The 22,238-nt window shown below is 37.3% G+C and overlaps 1 protein-coding gene across 1 annotated transcript in view; it reads left to right on the top strand.

Annotated features, from left to right (window-relative positions):
• IMPG1 (interphotoreceptor matrix proteoglycan 1) overlaps positions 1 to 17,614 on the top strand; it is a gene marked incomplete at both ends in the record, with an annotated part of 57,515 nt that extends 39,901 nt beyond the window's left edge. The window contains 4 exons of the mRNA XM_082048964.1: positions 10,174 to 10,745; positions 11,530 to 11,749; positions 15,066 to 15,276; positions 17,575 to 17,614. Coding sequence (XP_081905090.1) covers positions 10,174 to 10,745; positions 11,530 to 11,749; positions 15,066 to 15,276; positions 17,575 to 17,614 — 1,043 coding nt within the window. The remainder of the gene's footprint in view (positions 1 to 10,173; positions 10,746 to 11,529; positions 11,750 to 15,065; positions 15,277 to 17,574) is intronic.
• Positions 17,615 to 22,238: the final 4,624 nt, after the last annotated feature.

Raw genomic sequence — 22,238 nt, forward strand, 5'->3', positions numbered from 1 at the left:
AGATCAGGAGTAATGAGGTTGGAAAAATACTACAGCAACAATATATTTCAGTCCCTTCTCCTAAATGTATGCATGACCTAGAGCAGTGGCTGCAAACCTGGCCAAATTTGTCTTAGATCATTAAGTTCAATTCTCCTCTTTATTGACAATTTCTCTTTAAGTTATTGTAAGGTTAGTGCTAGTTATACCTAGTCTTTCTTTCATGTGGATTTTTTCCTTGTTTTAGTTTCCCATTGTATCTGTAAGTTCTACTAGTAGAACTGTTAAGAAAAGTTAATTGCAATCCATGTACCTTAATCCAAACATTTTACATGAGAACAGTCCCAAATATTTATTTAAATGTCATTTTTTGAGAAACTAGTGTATGTCTTTAAGACTTCTGCACCCCAGAGTTTTATGATGGTCTCTTAGGGAATTTCGAAGCAAACATACAGCTAAAGGCTGTATGGATGCATTTTACTGGACTGTGTAGTTATCCCTGGTTTCCATATTTAAACCATCTGTTCCCTGACAATGGTACTTTGGTTGTCATGAGCTGCTCAGATTCAGAATCCAACCATGAAGGATGGATTTAACAAGCCAAGTCAGTGCTAAGGCATCTGGTCTGAAGTCATCATCAATAACGCTAAAATTGAAATGAATTCTTTTAAAGCATCATCGCGTAAAACCAACAGGATATTTCCAATTAAATATCTCCTTCCATCTCTCTCACACAGAGTCACTTGTTCCATTACAAAACTACGTGAAAAATCAGATTACCTACATCTAAGGCACAACAGGTTAGAAGAATAAAATACACCTCATTCTGTGACTTTCAATCCATTAATTCCATGTTTTTCACATACAAGTAACTATATACTATGAAAAAACAAAATGTGTATTCAGTGTTTTCATTATTTTTTTTGGCAAGTCTTTAAGTGCTCATATGGTTACAAGATTTTAAGAGAGTCATGGGATTTAACTTTCTAATTTCATGTTTGTCTTTTCTGTTTTTAGGTCCTTGGGTCAACATATTAACTGAATATATATCATGTGACTTCTGTTCTGTTTTTACCATTTTGCAAACTAATAAACTTCAATACCACAAACTGTCCAATGATCCCATCACCTACGAAAAGTTGTTCTTTTTTATCCTATCATGTAGTTGAGAAAAATAGAGCAAATGGGTAGGGATTTGGAGGGTTCTTTCAGTTCTGGTATTATAACCTGTCAGATTTTGTTTCTAGTCATTCTAAAGTGAAATAAATAAAAAATACTATTCCAGGCTCCAGATTCTCCATTTGGGAATCTCCAAAATCATTAAAGTGGCATGCAGGAGTATTTGCAGCATTTAGATGGATGCTTCTTTATGATTCCAGGTGTTTGTAAAACTTCGGGCTATTTTCACACAGACTTTGTTATTTTACATTTATGAAATAAATTTTTCAAATTGCAGATGAGTTAACAATGAGCATAAGAGAATAAGCTGAACCACCTGAAGCTATGGTTTTAAGTGAGTTGTTTCTTATTCAGCTTTGATTCCGTTCCTTTATATAAGTGTATTCACATTTGCAAATTCACTGCTACTTGGTTTTGCGTCTCTATTTAATTCATTGATGTGAGTACCAGTCTAGTCCAGACTTTTCAGTTTAACATAGTATCTTGTTCTAAGATATATTTTCATATTATTTTACTACAGTAGCAAATAGTGCAGAACTTCAATACAAAATAACTTACAATATATAATAGTCACAGAAGCCTCTGGTGTTTTAACATGTTTTCATTGTAAATGTACTTACTAATTCCCCTGCTGCACAAGAATATTCTAATGTCAGTTCAATAATTTCTTTAGTGAGGGCTTTAATCAGAAAACTGACTTTTAGAGCATTTGAGCACTAGAATGTCATTTTATCTGGCAATCTCAGTAGCAGGTAAGGTAAAGTTTCTGTAAATGTTAACAGTAACTTGTCATGTTATGGAAATGACCTACTACTGACCTACTGTCTAGGCAAGGTATCTAATTATACACCTGTCTGTGTAGTATTCTTATAAAATGCAGGAATACTTCTATAACATCCAACCTTATAATCTCTTAATTATGAGTGTGAATACCGTTAACTGACTAAAGCAATAAATATGGAAATACTGACTTTTCTTCTGCTGTACTCAGAAGAGCACCAAGGCAAATGGGTGTTTCTTTATCTTTTCTGAGTCTTAACTTAGGGAGAACTGTCACCATAACCAGGTGTAGCAGTTCCTAAAGTAAGTGGAGAGATGGCAGCAGGGTGATGGTTCAGGCCCAGGTTTAACAGATTATTGCTGAGTGCTCTCCAGTGTCTTTGCCATAGATACTGCCATCTCATAGTATCAGTGCAGACTGAACTAAACTCTTGCTACTCAGATCTTTGAGGATACTTTAAACACCAGGTATTCCTGTACTGTTGAAAGTACTTATGTTTTTCTGAAATGCTTAATCCTTTATAACTGCTGAAATATGAGAATGCCAAAGATGGTTGTTAAAATTTAATGGTCAAGTCTCTCAGTATATATAGGTCTATAAAGTAAGCTTGCCCAATGAATTGTATATATATTGTATTCCCACCTGCTGTACTTAAATGACTAATTTGAAGCGGAAAACATTTTAAAAACTCTCAAATATATTTATTGCATTATTTCAAGACTTTTAAGAAGTAGGCTTTTTAAAAAAAAACATGCAAAAAGCTTTAATGAGAAAACTACCAGCAGCTAGTTAATTGAAGTAAGTCCTTAATAAAACAGAAAAGACCAAGCTGTATTACTATTTTCCAGCCATACACTGGCCAATGCATGTGAAAGTGACAATTACAGTAAAAATAAATTTGTAATCACACAAGAAACCAATGTTTCAGAGGGCTCTTACAGGTACGATGACCAAACATGAAATTTCTAAAGGTAGATGTGACTCCCTTTTGCTACTGACTTCCAAGAAGGCTGAGGAAGCTTGCATTCCCCAAGCAGACATGGATCAACAAAAATATTAACACTCAGATATTCGATAAAGGGAATTCTTTCTCTGTATTGTGCAAGGTGAGTAAGACCAGCTGATTTATATCAGTGAAAAGGTTACGGGCAGTCAGACTTGTGAGCTTCATCATTCTGCTGCTCAAAGGCAGATTTAGCTGTGCTGAGGGAAAAGCTGCAGGTAAGTAAAAGTTAAGATCTGGGCTTTGTTCTTAATTATTTACTCTAAACCTTTATGCATCTTTGAGGAAAAAGTGACAAATTATTTCCTTTTTATTTCTGCAGTCACTGTAGAAGTATATAATACTACTGACCTCCAAAAAAACAGTCGTGGTAAAGATCCCAAAGTGAGATGAGGGCCATGTCATAGCTCTGTTTGGGAGCAAAGGTATCAAATAACACAGCCTGTTGCCCCAGTAAAATTACTTAGCTGAGCATGAAAGTCAGTAAAACAGGGTTGTTCAGGTTGTCCAGTTGTTACCAAATAAGAGGTAGGCCTTGATGCCACTGTGTGGAGCCCAGCTAAAGAACAACCCTTGGAAGATTCTTTCATAACGAACATAGAAAAGATTAGTGAGATACAGCTATTCAACACCTTGAATTCTGCAGTGATTTAGCTTTTCAGGTTCTTGATTTTGCAAATTTTATGTTATCCTCTTAGTTTTCAGTGTGTCATGTAGAACGGAATTGTTTTGAGAATTACGAGAGAAGATTATCATTAGTAAGTAGTATTTATTAGCATAGAAAGTACTCGTTTTGTGACTTAATGTCAGAATGACATTTATTTGTGTCTTTGGTAATGAGAACATGATGACGAAGCACAGCTGAAATATATGAGAATTTTCAGAATAAACATCTTATATGAGTTACACAGAGCACTACATAGTAATGGAGCTAGAGCTGCAGCTATTAGGCTGTTCTGTGAAAAATTTTTAACCGACTACTCAAAAAGTTTCAGTGAGGATGCTAAGGAAAAAAGGTCAAGAGATACAAGAATTTTTAGGACTGGAGAAGCGATGGGATTCACTGGAGTCAGTAGAGAAGAGGTTCTGTTGGGTTCACTGGATACTGAACCTGGCTTCTGGAGAGTTCTTACAGACTGACAGAATGACAGCCATAGATCATCCTGGCTCTTCTTGTTTGGCCTTACAGTTAAAAACACAAACTAAAGCAGTAAGTATGTGCTGCAAGGCATTTGTTGTGACATGCTGGGTTAGTGATCCTCTTAATTCTCTTAATGCTCATCTTACTTGTGCCTTCATTAAAAATGAAAGACCTCAAACACCAATCCAACACTTTACCTATTTGTTTGTACAGAACAGTCCTGCAAACAGGGGTTTTGTGACATTTCAGGTACCAACAAAATATGAAATTTGAATCCAGCTACTTGTCGTACGAGTGCATCTGGTATTTATATGCCCATAAGGGCATTCTTACCTTGCGTTATGGACCAATCTCTTAACTGCACGCTTCTTCCTTAATTAGTTGTTTTCTTCAGCCAGCATGTATACAAATATATACGTATATATTGTTATGCTGTAACTTTCATATACATAGCAATATCTATCACTGGACTTGGAAAATTTGTCTATAGCCAATAGGAAATGTCAGTGCTTATTAAGCTCATGAATTAAGTGAAATGTCAGGACCTCTTAATGTACAACCTTCTGGGCCTGCTTGTTAATGCAAACCCTCTAGAAAAATGTCTCATGGCAACTTGACCTTTTCCAAACAATAATTCCTTATTCATGGTCAATTAGGAGTGTTTTTCCTCACTTAAAATATAAAAGGACCAACTAATTAAATACCTAAAATAAAGTTGTTGAAATGGCAGCTGATTTTTTTCTGGTAAGTCAAACCTATATATTTTACTCTCTCAGTTGGGAATAAATGCCTGCATGCAGCACTCTTTTAACAAAGATTTAATATAATGATGCACCCAGGAAATTGCCTCTTATTTTATTGTTTACCCATCTTTGCCAATAGCAGTTTAATTTGAGATATAAAATTCTTCTTGGTACGATATTGTCCTTCCTTGTCTATGTAATACAAAGAAACATCTGGAGAGTTCAGTGAACATCTTTGCAGGAAGGTAAGTGGTGGCCGAGAGTTAGAATTTTTTGTGGCTGACAGCGGTTTTTAAATCCATGCCATTGTTTAACCTTCAATATTGTTACTCTCAGGGTATATTTGAGAGTGGCATCTTATTTTGTGCTCTCTGTGGGTTCCTTACAACTGAATGATAGTGTTGTAGACTAAAATGTATGCTGAAATGAAATATGCTGGGATTAGGAAGGTCTAAATTTTTTAGAGGTTTCATAAAATAATTGCCTGTGTTTTTTCTAGCCTTCTGCTGTAAAAATCTCATCTACAAGGAAAACTGGGTGAAGTTTTACAAATAATTGCTTTATGCTAAACCAGTTCAAGTGTATTATGTGTTCAAAATTATATATATGTGCATATAGAATCACAGAACCATAGAATTGTTTGGGTTGGAAGGGACCTTCAAAGGTCATCTAGTCCAACCCCCCTGCAATAAGCAGGGACGTCTTCGACTAGATCAGGTTGCTCAGAGCCCTGTCCACCCTGGCCTTGAATGTTTGCAGGGATGGGGCATCTATCACCTCTCTGGGCAACCTGTGCCAGTGTTTCAACACCCTCATCATGACAAACTTTTTCCTTATAACTAGTCTGAAAAACAATATATATATTTGTTTTATAAATAAATCAAGACTTTATATATATATATGTACATATATATAACACCAATATTTTAGATGCAAAAGGTTAATTTTTTTCATTCCAAGTGTCTAGGTATTCTTTGTTTCATCCATAGTTTTTAACCCCTTAGGACTGATTTTTGTTGAAGTCTCATGTAGACAGTGGAAAAGGTTGGCAAAGCAAGGTGCAAATATTTCTACTGCTGATTTTAACATGTCACTTGTGTAGGCAAGTCTTACAGCACTACTGTCACATGCATGAGACAAAGGGCAATCAACAGAAGGGGTCAGAAACCCCTGGGTTTGGGACTAGTGGTGTGTGTCACTAAGTGTTCAACAGTCTTTTAAGTGACTCCACTTCCTTTCAGATTGCCAGGGACTGACATCACCTCTGTGGTCAGTCACCATCTGTCTCAGCTGGAGAGACAGTGACTGATAAGAATTGGTAGCTTAGGAAAACAGGTGGTACATGCACAGGGATCATCTTAGTATGCCCTCAAGGCCTTTTAAGTTACTTTGCTTGTAATAAGAGGATGCCAGAAGACCTTTATAGTCTATGTATAGACTATATATATATATATATATATATACAGACACACACACATATGTGTATGCACAGCTCTATGCCAAATGTGATATATAGATATATATATACAGATATTTTACTTCAAACTTGCTGCAGTTTCAAAGCCATTTCAGTACTTCTTTCTCCTGTAGTTATTTCTTTCTGAAATATAATCTGCCCAAGAGATATCAACACAATCATATGATCGTGTGTGTGTTATCATGCTGAGAGAAGGTTGCTCTGTGGAGCTGCAGGTTCATCCCATCAGTAGATCATCCTGCATTAATGCCTCAGGCACTAATGCTAGGAAATCTGTTCTGAGTTCCCTTAAATAAATGACTCTCACTGCTTATCAGCATAACAAGTAATAGCAAGAGCTTTGTAAACAGAGAACATCACTAGGCTTTGTTTTTCTAATCTGTCCGTATCCTTGATTACACAAGAAACATGAGGACATGCCAAGAGAAAAGCATCTCAAGTTCTCAATGAAGTATGAGGGCATCAGGCTGTGGTGCAGAGTTTGGTGATACATGTGGTATCCACAACTCCGGGTTCCATACAACACTCTCCTATTCTTTTTTGGCTGCTCAGTAGGACTAGAGGGACTACAATGGTAGCCCTTGTATTACACTGTCAGCAGTGCAAATCACATATCCCAGCAAATAAAAGGAGACTGCACAACTGTGGCAGTTTAAATGGGAATTTGCTGTACCCACTTCATGGTCCTGTTGTGCTTCCAAATCACCAAAGTCTGGCCTTGCAGCAAAGGAGCAGCACTGTCTTTTTCTGCATCCCATCAGACACAGATGTTTCATATCAGCAGCGTATTTCAGAGTCTTTTCCAGAAGCACCAGTACTCTAAGCTTGCTTGCTATTTTGCACACTTCAGTCATGAACAGTCACTGGGGTTGTGGGAGGAGCTCATCATGTGAAAGGTAAGGAACTATTTTGTAATCTGGCAGAGTGTTTTTCACCTAAGAGCCATGGAATGCTTTTCTCCTGATCCCCAGGCAAATCCTGATCTCACTTGCTCAGGTTTTATGCTACCACAGTTCTATTGCTTTTGCTGAGTTCACTGCTGATAAATATTGGATTAGAATTCCTATCAAATGCAAAATATAGTCTCTTATCAAGTGGAAATTTTTGTCATCTAAATCATTCTGGTCTCCATGTATTCTGGTAGTTAAAATGAGGCACTTCAGGGAAAATGTTTTCATACATGCAGATGAAGGCAACAAAATTGACTATAAAAATATGCCTTGTCCAATATGGGAAAGGGATGCTAAATATTGACAGAGATGAGTGATCTTACAGAACTTACCATCAGCCAGCTAGTGTTAAGAGTAAAATAGGCATCCCTGTGGCATGCCACTTCTTTGCAGTTGCCCTCCCTAAAACCTGGGTTTTGGAAAACCGTGGCAACACCCAGCTCCTATTGATGTCTTACAATGTGCCAAAGTAGAACAAAATGTTTGTCCATTGCCACCAGCTGTCCAGGCCAGTTTGGGAGCTGTTTGGAAAAAGTGTCTTTGTTGACTGTTCTGCTTTCAGCTGCAAGATAACAGGGGAATCCTGCAAGAACCTGTAACAGTAGCTAATAACCAGGTCTTGAAAAGAGGGAGAGCATCTTGCAGGCAGTTGCCTTACAAACTTGCAATATTTTGTGCATGCAGAAAGCAGCAAATGTGGAAGGTGACCTTTCCCTGATTAGCCGTGTCAGAGTACTCCACATCTTGTTTCTAGAATGCTTTTTTCATGTGAAACTAATAGAACACGTGCTGCTGTTGTGCTAAACTCGGCTCTAGCAGGAATTTGCCTGATATTCCTCAGCACCTTGCTGAAATACAGTGTTAGCATCTGTTACTCAATACCTGTTAAAAACAATCTTAAAATACATTGTGCTTTCAGATGGGTTTATTTGTAATGGAATAACATTTGTGCTAGTTACTGAAGAAATAGCAGCAGATGCCGGAGTGATCCTTCCGGGCTGCTTTATCTGAGGAGTTCCGCTTCAGAGTGTCCAGATTATTTTTGGAAATGGTTTCTAGAAGTTCACTTCCCCACAGGACAAAAAAACCCTAACTCTTCCCTTAGCCAAGGCATGTCAAACACCTCACCTAGGTGTTCCTGCTCCAGCAGGGGGATTGGACTAGATGATCTTTTGAGGTCCCTTCCAATCCCTAACATTCTGTGATTCTGTGTGTGATTCTGTGAAATGGAAAACCTTGGAACTGAGACTGGGAAGAGGAACACTCCATTAACACCATGTCACTGGTATTCCAGGGCAAAATTTGACGACCTACTGGTGATTTCAAGCTATGACACAATGAAAAGTGTTTCCCATTTTCAGAAAACTGTAACAGTCCTTACCACTCTGATACTTGAGCACCTCAGAGAAATCAGTGGATCTCAATAATACTACAAGGAGCTGAAGAGATTGATTTAGATAACAGAAATTATGTAAGAGGCAAATCAGGCATCTTACATAAATTCTCTCTGTATGTTCTGAAGTCAACAGGAAGATACATATACTACAACACACAAAATGAAACAAATGATAAAGGGTAAAAAATATATATGCTCTTAACATAGGTTTATGCAAAGTGGTAATCAGAAGGGAGAAAATTATTTTCAAGTGCCTGCTTTTGCTAAAACCACATAACGTGCCTTAGAGCCATTCTTTGCTGTTTTGAGAAGTGTGGTCAGCTTAGCAGAATGGGGCTATATATAGCTATATAGAAAATAACCCACATTAGACCAACACATTGTATCTGCAGTGAAGGAGCAAAGACCTGTGTTGTTAAATGAATAGTGCCAAGAAGATAGACAGCTATCTCATATTAAGCTTTTTTTTTGTTGAAAGTGTACATTTGTTCCTAAAAACAGCAATACAATAAGCAGAAGATTGGACCTCATTCATTTAGAAGCAAGGAAACAGAAAGGGATCTGAAGAAAATCCATGGGCAACTCCAATGCCATGGACAGGGTTGCTGCCTCCTCCTTCAGTCAGGGTTATTCCAAATGCAAAGATTTCCTCTCCCTTAGTACTTTCATTGGCCACTAGGAAGAAATCAGTGCATAGGGAATGGAAGAGCTCATCAGCTGGAGAAAACTTCCCTATCAGCTGACAAGGGATTTTGCCTGCAGGGGGCTGTTGAAAGTTCCACGTGAAGAGCCCACACAAGTATATCACTGGAATAGGACAAAATCGTCATCTTTGGTAGATGCCTGTTGCTCAGAGGCCATCATTTTCCTTGAAGTCATTGTGATCAGGTAGCTGCAAGCCAAATTCAGAGAGTCTCATTCAACATCCCAAATTCACACCAAGCCCCAGTGGGGACCTCATAAAAGTTCAGCATCTGCATCAAATGGCTGCTTCAAGTGCAGAAGATGATTTCTTAAGGTTTGATTTTGTTTTCACTACTGCTGTTTCCTTTTAGGTAAATTGACACAATTTGCATCTGAAGAGGCGCTACTGTTTTTCTTAACCACATTTTATGATTACTGACAAATAACAGCTTTAACCTCTCACAGAGGGAACAGAATGACTCCGTCATGCAACTGATCCAAGCAGACAGCTCAAAGCTGTGATCTACTTTTTTGGTCAATATAAACTGACAGTGTGATTATGTACCTTCAAAGCAAGAATGCCCTTCGGAATGGCTCAGGAAATATTTACCAAGTGTAATTACTATTTAAACACAGCACCCACAGAAATCTCATCACTCAAATATGTGGATGGGGTGTTTTTCCTTGGTGATGGCAATAACATTTTCATGTTAAGTACCGTTAAAGCTTATTTTTAAAAATGCTTCAGTGGAAACACAATATGCATGTTGTATCCGTGCTTGATGTTTGTTATACTTGCTTTTCAAAATAGCTATTTCTTTTTCCCCTGTTTTTCTGCAGCAGTCAAGATCGTGGATGAACCAGAATCATCAGGCAATGACATTTTAGTTACAGCCAGCACTTACGAAATGTTGCCTTTCTTTATTGGTTCAAGTGATCTCTCTACCACGCAGCCTGAAGATGTTATTACAGGCGTGCTACCATTAGACCAAACAGCACCACAGCCCACAGCAACCAGCCCATCCTACAGCCAGTCTCAGATCATCGAACAGTCCCTTGAAGTATCAGATCCCTCATTGCCCGCATCTGAGATTGTTCCTCCTGATGACACTGGGACAGGAGTGCAGGATATCGCCGCTGAGTTGGATCATGTCAGTGTGATGAGCACAGCAGCCCTAGATGAAGTGGAGCACGGCAGTGGTTACATCTCAGTGCTGACAACTGAGCCTGCAAAAGCCACCCCAACTCCTACGCTGAAGTATGTAACTACCAGCTCCATGACAACTGCAGCCAAAGGCAAAGAACTAGTGGTTTTCTTCAGCCTGAGGGTCACCAACATGCACTTTTCTGATGACCTCTTCAATAGGAGTTCAACAGAATACAAAGCACTAGAACAACAGTTCATGCAATTGGTGGGTGAAAATCAAGTTGAATAACATATGCAGTAGTCAAGCACAGTTTAAAGAAATACATGGCAAAGCACAGTATTTTAAAAATGTCAGAACCTACTACAATTCAGTCTGATAAGCTGTATATTTAAAGAACTGATAAGCCTGGGATGCTCTCAGGGTATGAAAAAGAGTTTATGAAGTCAGTGATGAAAGTTTTCACTTGTGCAAGAGATTCCAGATATATACCTGGCATGTAATTTATTTGGCTTTTTCTAAGATACATGTCACCAGTATAGCAATGCTGATTACATCTAAGGCTTGTGCCTACATGCTGGAATTAAAAATAGGCCTTTTAATATACATCATAGCTTAGCTGGGAGGATGTAATTAGATATGGATTTTCTCTATGGGTACAATAGGGCAGAAGGTCAGCTCAGTAACATGCCTATTATGCTATGCCCTAACCTGCCTGGATTGAAAGTTTTAAAATAATTAAAGTTGGCTTTTGAGTCAGGTGACTTTTTTCTCTTCCAGATGAATAAACTCCCCAACTGCTGTGCATTTCATTACAGGCGAAATTGCTGCCCATACATCTCAGTGCATTATTGATAAAGATGTAAAAGTCCAGAAGAAGACAGTGCTAAACAAAAAAATTAATTTGGTGGTGGAGTTTAGCAACTGTACTACATTCAGACAAATAAGCATGTGATGTGTGTACTTGATAGTAAAAAGTGACTATAAGAGAAATTAATAGCAGGTAGACATTGACAGTAAGCTAAAATAAAGGCAAATTTTTGTTTTGCAGCTACTTCCATACCTCCAGTCCAACCTTACAGGTTTTAAGCAGCTGGAAATACTGAACTTCAGGAATGGAAGTGTGATTGTGAATAGCAAAATGAAATTCGCCAGGACAGTGCCATACAATATCACAGAAGCAGTACACTGCGTTTTGGAAGATTTCTGTGATGCTGCAGCCCAACTCCTCAATTTAGAGATTGACAGCTATTCCCTGGATATTGAGCCAGGTAAGATTGAATTAATAATGTATGTGCAAAACCAAGCAGATAATATTTTCCAGATTGTTGCAGCTTCTAAAGTATTACTCTTTTGGAAGTAATGGTATTAGCAATAGCCTCCCAGTGATCTGGATTAATAAGAAAACCCAAGATGTTGCAAATTATCTGCAGACATATTTTCATACCACAACGAAATGCTGAGCAGAGGTGTTGGTCTGCGCATATGCACCAACTGCTTTTCAGAGCCAAATACAGAAAACTAAAAACTCTCTAGAATAAGAGCCGGGTGAAGACAGGCGTAGAGAATGCTCATGTACAGCTTACAGAAGTGACTTAGGCAAGTCTTGCACCTGATTATGTGAACATAACTTCTGACGATTTTTTGCAAGGTTGTAAGCAAACCATAGCTTAGAGCATCATTAAATCTATTTTTAAAAGGCTACAGAGTTCAAGACAGAAGGAGATAATTTCTAGGCATAACTGGATCCTACAGCTACTCGCTCACTGGAGCATCACTGTATGTAGCACTCCATAGATGTATAATTTCAGAATATTTCCTGATCTAGTAACTTTCAAATAAGTCTGTAGTCTTTGTTAAAGAGTATAAAGTCAGTAACAACATATCTGGATACTATTGTGATGTCTGAACCTTAAAGTTTTCAAAAACTATATTCTTTTATAAAATTGAAGCCTGGATCTATTTTCAGGTTCTGGTAATTATTTCAGGGCTGAATTTAATTTCATTGGCATGGAGAAGAAAGATACCAATGCCTTAGCACACAGATGCCTTTAGCTTCTTTGGTTAAGCTGTGTTTTTATGTACAAATCTCTGACAGCTACAGAACAAAAAAATCCATTTACATTTCATGGAGGCAGTTTCTAGTTTGTTTTCAATACATGTAACTTGTTGTGGCCACTAAGAGAATGGGTAGTGTGCGGTAAAGAAAGTTAACAAAATCACAGCATTTAAACTTTCAAATATTGCTATGATAAAAAGATTTTTCACTGAATAAAGGAAGAAATGAGTTCACTAGAAAGTGTGAACTTGAAGCTATCAAACATTCCTTGCTTCAGTATTAAGTTTTCATTAAATAAAACAAAAAAAAAGTTGCTAAAATGCTTATATAGAAAAATTTTTAAATCTTTCACCTATATCAGCTGCTGTACTGATGTGGCATTTCAACATTAATTCAATCAAACAATACAACAATGAATTTGCTGAGAGCGCTATTCTTTCAAGGCTTATGAGCAGTAATAAAATGTCCAAATAGAAGAAGTTATGTTTAGAAAGCAAATATATTCCCATATAGGTGTTTCAAAATCCTGTTGTCTTTTTACTTCAGAAAACAAACAAACAAACCCCAATACAAACCCCTCAAAAATCCCCAAACTGTTTAGTAAATTAAGGTAATTTAAGCAAATTCCTATTTATTGTGAAAGCAAGAGCCATCTAGCGGTAACGTTTTACCATATGGAAACACAGATGGGAACTGACAGTCCAAAATATATATCAAGTCTCAGCAGCTGCGAAGGGCTAACTGCATTGGTCATAAATAATACCATAAAGAATAGCATGGTGGGCTTTTAAATATGCCAGCATGGTTTTGTCTTTGTATTGTTTTTTGTAATCTAAACAAAGTGAAGCCACAGGAAAGGTGACAAAGTACATCAGGTATGTAGTCTAACACTTCATCAATGAAAATGAAACATTATGACCAAAAAATGACCTCCTAACCCAGTGAAAAGCTCCTGCCAAATTCTGCTTGTCAAACAGAAACGCAATGAGCCCTTTCAGCTTCTGGAAGGTGCAGGGCTGCGGTGCACAACCCTGGGTAATGCTTAGACAGCCTATATCTCCTCATTAACAGTAGCAACCTTTATTTCCACTACTCTAAAGGTAAACTGTGACCATCAGAACTGCAGAAGGACTTGCAGGAGACATGCAGTTATGCAGCTGTCACTGTTTTAATCAATTACTTAACCATACAGATTTTTTTATTAAACATTTTTACTTTGGAAGTGTTATTTTGCTTGGAGTGAGATTCTGTGTGGGGTAAGAAAAGAATCTATAATAATTAATATCCCTTTTTGATTTGCCAGCTGGTTTTGTTTCATTACAGACTATACTTTGTAATTCCCAATTGGTAGTATCAATGACCAGAGCAGAATACTTTTGGTTTTTTTCTTTTCCTTTTTTTTTTTACATATAAGAAAAGGTTTGCTTCACAATAAAGTTACCTTGTAATTGACTTTATTACTTTGATGCCCAGTTGTTAGAGTTTACATGTCCATAGATTTACAGTCCAGGAGCCAAAGAGATCCCAAGTTAACAGGCACACTGTATATAGTAAAGGGAAATTGAGCATGCTAAACCTGCTTTCACTAGCCTTAAAAACAAAACAAAAAACTAGCCATAGAATTATGGAGGGGTTAAAAGTGAACAGCTCTGCTGGATTAATTTCTATCACTTAAGCATATCCTAGTGTATGTCTGAGATTCCCAATACCACTATAAGGAGTAAGATGCTAATTTTTCATTGAATTTAATGTTATGGAGCATCTGGGGCCATGAAGTGGCTCTGGAAGAAAATTCTCAGCCCAGATAGCACCTACAAGAACTAGATGCAATATCCAGTATAAATTTTCTTTTTAAACTACAGATTTTTCTTAGGAAATTTTAAGGCCACATAATTAAACAGAGGCCAGTTTTCCTCTGCACCTGAAGGAGATTTTGACCAGATCTGAGACCAAGTTCCTCTCTATAGCTGAAGTTACATGTGCAAACTTCTTCTGAACATACCCATAACTTTTTATTTAAAAAATAAAAAGCAAGTTTTCGCAGTGCATCACTTTCAAAAATGCTCCACAAACACGTGCCAGTATTTCTAGGTTGTGCTCATCAAGTATTGTGCAGTATTCAACAATCTAATTCCCTTCCCAGTCATGTCCTAAATTATGTGTTAAGGATGATCATAGCCAAAACTATTTCTCACAGATATGCAAGGTTGTAACATAGTATTCATAAAACTAGTGCTTACAGTAAAAAAGGATAAAAATATACAAATGCGAAAATCCTTGTTAGTGAAAGGGAATTGCAGCTTAATACTCATGGGGTAAACAAACGTACAAATAAATATAGGCTTGCATGCTTGCTGCATCATCTACAGAAAGAAAGGATGTGTGTTCTTTTATGCTAGATTGTATCCTCCTATTGACATGCACAAGTTGGAGGCCAGTCAATGCGAATTGTTTTCTCTAGCTGCCACAAAGCTTGCCAAGTTACTCTGGGGTAATGCATCAGTTAATGATTTACCCATTCTTTACAGCTGATCAGGCAGACCCCTGCAAATTCATGGCATGTGACGAGTTCTCTGAATGCATAATGAACGAGTGGACAAAAGAGGCTGACTGCCTTTGTAAACCCGGCTACGCGAGCCAAGACGGGTTACCCTGCCGGAGCCTGTGCGAACTGGAGCCTCATCTCTGCGTCAATGGTGGGAAATGTGAGTTGGTTCCAGGAAGAGGAGCTGTCTGCAGGTAAATAAATGGTGCTCGACATCCATTCTGTTAAGAGACCACTGGTACGTCTGTTGCATGAAGAAGCAGGGCTGAGCGGACACTTCTAAACAGCGTAAATTATGCTAATAAGCCAAGACCTTAATATTCAGACACTTTAAGCTACCTTGCAATACCCTCCTTTGGTATAAATCGTCTCAGTGTGGATAAATGCGTTGCTGCCTGTTAGTAAACACCGAACATGACAATCTAGATGTTTTTAGAAAAGCTTTAGAAAATTATTAGAAATTCAGCAAAATTGGCAGAGACGATGAGTATGCAGCCATTCATTCTTTTCAGATTTCCAAGATATCTTGGAAAAATGAAGTACTTCATTGAAATTTTCACTACTGATTATGTAGTAGTACTTTAAGAAATTAAGTTTTTCTAAGTAAAAGTTTTAAAGGAAAATAAAAAGGAAATCTATATTCTTACAAACACACCTGTGAACACTCCTCTGACTCCAGACCACCCAAATGAAGCACATGAAGGCTGAGGCTGCTTTCAAGGATTTCTGGGGAAAAAAATCGAAGATTAGCAGCTCCTTCTAACTGCAAACACATTCCATAAGGATTTTTACCTGAAATTATCTTAAGCCAATATTGCGAACTACCACAGCAACTGAACATATTGATTCTCCTTTGAAAGTATCAAGTTTCATCTTATTGTAAAACTAGACTACCCAGAGCATTTTATAAAACCGCACACCAGACTGGCAGACACTACTTGACCAACCATGTGTATAAGAAAAAGACAAATTACAATCCTTGCGCTTGTTTATTCTCTCTTAATATTGACTTTACTAAGTTAGCGATACGTGTTTTAGTGTAGTTAGGATTAACGTCAAAAAAATAAGACTACTGAGTAAATATTCATGTGATCATTTCACTGTAACAACACAACTGCCATAATTCAGCTGCTGCAGTGGGTGTCACAGAAATTACTCTAGAAGATGATATTGAATTCAGCATAGTTACTGACATATTCCTGACTTGAGGAGTCACAGTAGGGCAGCTGCAGTATTTTGTACTAGAAATCAGCCTGCGAGCTAAAGAGCTCCTCTTCAAAACTCTGCTCAAGTATTAGTAAAATAGCAAAGAATATAGCTGAACCATCCAAGACCAACACACTACGAAAAATAACTCCGCTTCAGAAAAGCCTTGACTTGATGGATGCCAATAACCAAACCATCATTTGGAATGATAAAAGTATTAAAAATAATAAATAAAACTTTTTGTGAATTATAGAAAGTTACAAAGAAACTTATGAACAGTACTTTCTTTGTGTTTAATACTCAATATGATGAGTCTCGGAATATATTCTTTCCTCTGTTATCAATCCTATTATGTCATACAGACACATAACAATTAATTGTATCAGGAATACTGTGCTTATATGTAGTGGCAGATTTTCCTTTGTTTTCATTTGAGGTATTCTGTATTTTCTGCCTTCAAGTTCTGCATATTTTTCTCTTCCTCTCCCTGTTTTAGATGCCCTCTACCTAGACAGGAGTTTTACCAAGGACAGCGCTGTGCAAAACTTGCTCCAGAACCCACACAACCCTTCATTTTTAAACCTCTCATTTTTGGCTTACTAAGCCTTGTTTTTCTTTTCATCATTTTAATTCTTAAGTTTAGAAGAAAAAGCAAAAGAAATTCTAATTTGCAGTAAGCCGCTCACAATCTTTTTCATTTTAAAATATTCCTTTTTTTAATTTTGTAATTTAAAATCTTACCTAAACAAACATGTTCTGCATTGTAGAAGTCCTACTCTCAACAGCTGCAATTCAGAAAGTGCTGTAAGGATTAATCCTGCTTTTGAACACGATGAACCTATAACTAGCTTTTGTCGTACGGCTTATAGTGTAAGTGCTCATGTCAGTACCTCAGAGATCACTGATCCCGAAGCACTACACGAACTTGAAAACACAATTCAGCGTGGAGGTAAAATGCATGGAAATACTTTTCTTACCCCTCAACAAACAGCCCCCACCTCAAATAACAGGTCCATCTTCATGTACTAACCCTACAACTAAAACAAATTTGATTCTAACCTCTTGCTTGGCAATTTCAGAACTAAAAGCACTAATGCATTTATTTGCTTTCCACATTTACTGCTGTTCAGGTTTCATAACAGGATCGTAGATCTGCTTTTCTTACAGCTCTCTTGCGTGGCTTTGTTGGTTCATCCTATCTGAGTGCTTTTTGTGATTTAGTGAAATAACTAATCTAGTGGCTTTTTTGGTTTTCATTTTGTTCATTTTGTTTTTAACGGTTGTAGGTCACCAGACCAGTTTACAAAGCCAAGACTGACCATCTAGTCTCCAAATTTCTTCATTTCCGGCATCAGCCAGACAAAAACAAGGTTTGTAACTATTTTCAAGAGTTTTAGAATTCTGTTGAGTTTATTGTTTGTAAATGTCACCAGGAAGCCTCTTTGTACTAATTCCACACAAAGAAAAACTCACTTTTCTTTGGAGGTTTGGTATGACAACAATTCCTTCTTAATTGCTTTTATGCAACCAAGTTCCATTCTGTATGCTCATTTGCTAATGTGCTACCCACCGAAACACACGAAGGAGGACTATCTAAAACGAAATAGCAACACAAAATGCAAACTGAAGGGGCGGTTTTAATAGCAATAACAGACCAACTAAAAATAACTGGTACCTATTTAACCTACGTTAGAGTTTGAACAAGTAGGAATTCTAATTTGAGCAGAATACTGGTCATATCTCAGACATTCTTTCAAGTTTTAGAACTCGAAACTTCTTGTATCTCTGGGGAAAAAACAAGACAGAAAGAAGAAAATCTGAGTCAAGATATTCCCTAAAATTGCCGGACTCTCTCTTAATTCTGATGCATCTGAGTACGGTCTCTTGAAAAGTAGACAAAAAACCTTTACTTTGCCATTTCTGTTTTTCTGAACCACAGCCCAATTAGGAACAAAGAGGTTTCACAATTAGCTGTTGGTAGCCATTGTTACTGAGGAGGGACTCAGCGCAGCGCTGCCCTGGTACTGGGTATAGGCCATGAGGGACAGGACACAGGGCTACACACATCTTTGGCTTGAGCCAGTACATCATTATGTGAAGGAAGAAATAATTAGTGACACCATAGAAAAAGATATATTTTCACTGATCTTTATCAAAGGGAGGATTCCTGCCCAGGTCTGATTTTTTTCAGGTACTCCAGGTCACAGCTACAGACTTGAGGTGACAAGTGGGGGACTGGGACACAGCAAAAGAGATCAACCAGTCAGCAGGGAGCAGCAGTTCAGAAATGCTCAAGAATGAATTTGCTTTGCTGCTGGTAACAACAAGCACACAGACATCTGCAAATAGAATTTTATACCCATTTCAGAAGAAATATGTCTGTCGGTAACTGTAGACCAATACACTTTCATACAATCAGAACTACCTAAAATTACTGCTTACAAAAGCATTAAATATATAATGAGAGGAATAAAACAGCACATTTGTGGGGGAAAACCAGGACTGTGTCACTTTACACTCCATTTGAATTGTCAAAAGTATTTGACCAAGTTCTTCTCTTTTTATGGAAATTAATTTAGTGAGAAGTGAGATGACCACAAAATAGAAATGGATTTTTAAAAACAAAATTAGTGGTTTTGCCCATATTTCACCATTACTTAAGTTCAAAATGAGTGTTCAAATCAGAGCTCTTATGTTAAACACATTTTAATGACTTGATAGCAGACAATGGATGAAGAAAACTGTGTGTAGAACATAGCTTTCTTTAGCTGAAACTAAGAGCACCACTTCCATGTCACAATCTGGATAGATTCTTTGGGTTTGGGACTTTTGAAACAGAATAAGGCACTTGAATTGAATTTTCAGGAGGTGGGTATCTAGAACTCTTAGACCAAACTGAAAATTCCAGTCTTTCAATTTTCTTTTGCAATGTGTAATGACAGCAGTGGCAGCATTTTAGGACACGTGATCTACAATAAGTACAGCTCTATATTTAGAAAGGTATATATGAAAATAAGTGTAAAGTTTAGTAGAAACTAAAATAACCTTCAATTGTCTAGTAAGCATGAAAAACATCTCCAGTTTAAAGGGTCACTATATGGAAAATGACTGCAAGAGTCAGAGGGGGATTTGTTTGGTTTGTTTTTTACCCAATTAGTCATCCAGGAATTAATGAACATGTTTCATGTCAAGGTAAGAAAATTGCTCTTTCTTCTCTCTGAGCTCAGTAGAAAACACAAGTTCTTTCAAGCAGCTGAAAACCGCAGCTACCTCTCTATACGGTTAGGTCTCCGGGAACTTGGAGCATCTTACTCCACAAAGAGTAAAATATGAGGAACAAAATGACTGTGAGAGTCACCTTTCCCTGGGCCAAAGCACAGTGTGACAATGAGCTAGAATTTACACGTTCAAGTGGATCAGCTCGTTCAGACTGATTGTTCAAACAAGTCCACATCCAGATGGTCTATGATGGTTTAGAGTCAAACATGTCAAAGTTCTCTAAAAACAATCCTGCTGATCTGAGCCTCTGCCACCCTCCTCACCTACACATATGGTCTCTGCTCCTTTGAGATGAAAGCTGAAGACACTGCCTCATTCAAAATGCAACTTTTCTCTTGCAATAACTGCTGTCTCTGTTAGTGACTGTGCTGGATTTTCTCCAATCAGTGAAAAAGGTGCTGAAAAATAAAGTACATTGCTGTACAAAGCTGTAAGGGCTTTGTGTCCAGCTGTCTATAAAGTCTGTTATTTTTCAGTTGATCGAATGGATGCTATTTGATAAACTCGTCATTTATTTGTGCTCTTATATGGCATTTAGGGTGAGAAGGTGGCTTCTGGCAAAATTCAGTAATGGATCCAACCCTTAAAAAGGAAAAGGATCTCATCTGAAGTGTCTTCACAAATGTTTCTAAGCTTGCAAAAGATACCACAAAAAATCAGTTTTAACAAACTTAGGTAATAGAAGACCCAGAAATATTTGACACAAAATAGCCCAGAAGTATTGGAAATAAAGCGTTGGTTAAGAGGATGGTCAAATTATTTCACAGTGTTTCCTAATCTAATAAGCATGGACAAAGACCGGTTCATTTGATGTAATTCAGATGAAGCCTTGGAAGTCATTATAGACTCTCTCCAATAAATATATAAAATACATCATTCTCTCCTCATTAAAACCAGTAACTGACACATAGCATGAGCCCCTGAAAAAATTACTCTCAGCCACCAAGAAAGAAAACTGAGATGAAATTTGAGAAAACAAAGCCTGCAGTTTGTCTCATCCTCGTGTCAGTCACTTGGATCATAAAACAAACAGTATTTTGGATTAAAACAATATCACAATCCGAGTTAGCCTTTTAGAGATTCCCCCACCAATGACAGAGATTCAGTGTTTCATTACCAGAATCAAGGGGGAAAGACAACACAAAGACACCACACAAAGATGGGAATGTGGTGCTCTTAGTTCAAGAGTATCAGGCACCAGGTTTTACAAACGTCCAAGTTTGTGTGGAAAAGTTCCTGCTCTTCCACTGAAAACAATGCAGAGACGCTGAACATGCCAAAGATTATTTTATCCCAGGTCTGCTCTAACTATGAATCTCGTAGATACTTTCATTACGGCTTCTTTTGTAGCACAATGTATTTTAATTATTTTACAGTCAAAAAAACATTATTAAGATTATGATGGTATCGGTGGTACTTGTGATTTCACACAGAAAAACAGAACTGTTATACCAGGGAGAGAAAATAATAATTTTACTCTGAGCTCAATGACATAGTATGTAAGAAATAAGTTTGGGATTAACTCAATTCTCCTTACAATGAACTGGAGATTATCTCAACAGATTTTGGTGAGGTCTTGCCTATTAACAGCAGATAAATAATACATTTTCGAATTAAAAAAATGCTTTTCAAATGTCTTACGAGAGTTTCTCTTACAGGTACTCAAAAAAGAAGGTCTGCATTATTCAAGACTGGACTTCAGGTTGATTATGCATATGAAAAAAAAGTCAAGAATTCCTAAAGATACACTATTTTAGCTCTAAAATCAGTACACATTAATCTAATTGCTTTACTAACAAAAGCAATATGGCCAAGTTGACCAACTATTTGACCATGTCTAAAATTTGCCTAGTAAGAAGTCACCGGTGTTAAGATACATGTATTGAGTATCCAGTGTTTACACATCTTAACTGTATTTTTAAGAGCTGAGTGCTAGAAACAGATTTTGCCAAGAAGTGGCTTTTTTCAATACTGTACATCACAACCATTACTGCATTTCCATACCCTTTTGTTAACTTCCCTTATGTACACTAATGTAAGTGGCAAGCATGGAAATAAGAGCTCTCATGGACCAAAGGCCACACTAAAAGCACCTGGGAACTTTTTCATTCTCTCCCTACAAAGCTCACATTGCAAATCAAACAGAAGTTCAGATTAATTTTTGTAACGGTTTCTATATCAGATTCCTGTTTTTCTGTTAATACACACATGATGTATACATATGTACATACACATTTCACTGCTTAATTTCTAGTGACAGTTAAACTGCCAGGTTATGCTAAGACTTCAACCTTTTCGCTGAGGCACAGTACCTGCAGTTTCATCTTTTCAGAATGTGAGATTTATACTCCCAAGCACCCTCCCAGTAGCAAGTAGATTACGGAGTCGCACATAAGTACATACGCTTTAAAGTCACCATACACACATATAATTTTGAGAGCTTACTATTAGTTTTTGTAGAAGAAAAATAAGCAGACAACAGGTGGCCATTAAGTATTTTAGAAGCTTAGTAATTTGTGCTCTATGGATCCACAATCCTGATTCATGTATGAGCATTACTTTACCTTGAATATATTTTTCTTGAGAGTATATATATATATACATATATATATATATATGCTGCACCAGTGTTGTATAATATTCAGGCACTGTTTGCTGCTTGGTGCATACC

The sequence above is a fragment of the Streptopelia decaocto genome (assembly GCF_964273445.1).
Source record: "Streptopelia decaocto genome assembly, chromosome: 3".
NCBI lineage: Eukaryota > Metazoa > Chordata > Aves > Columbiformes > Columbidae > Streptopelia > Streptopelia decaocto.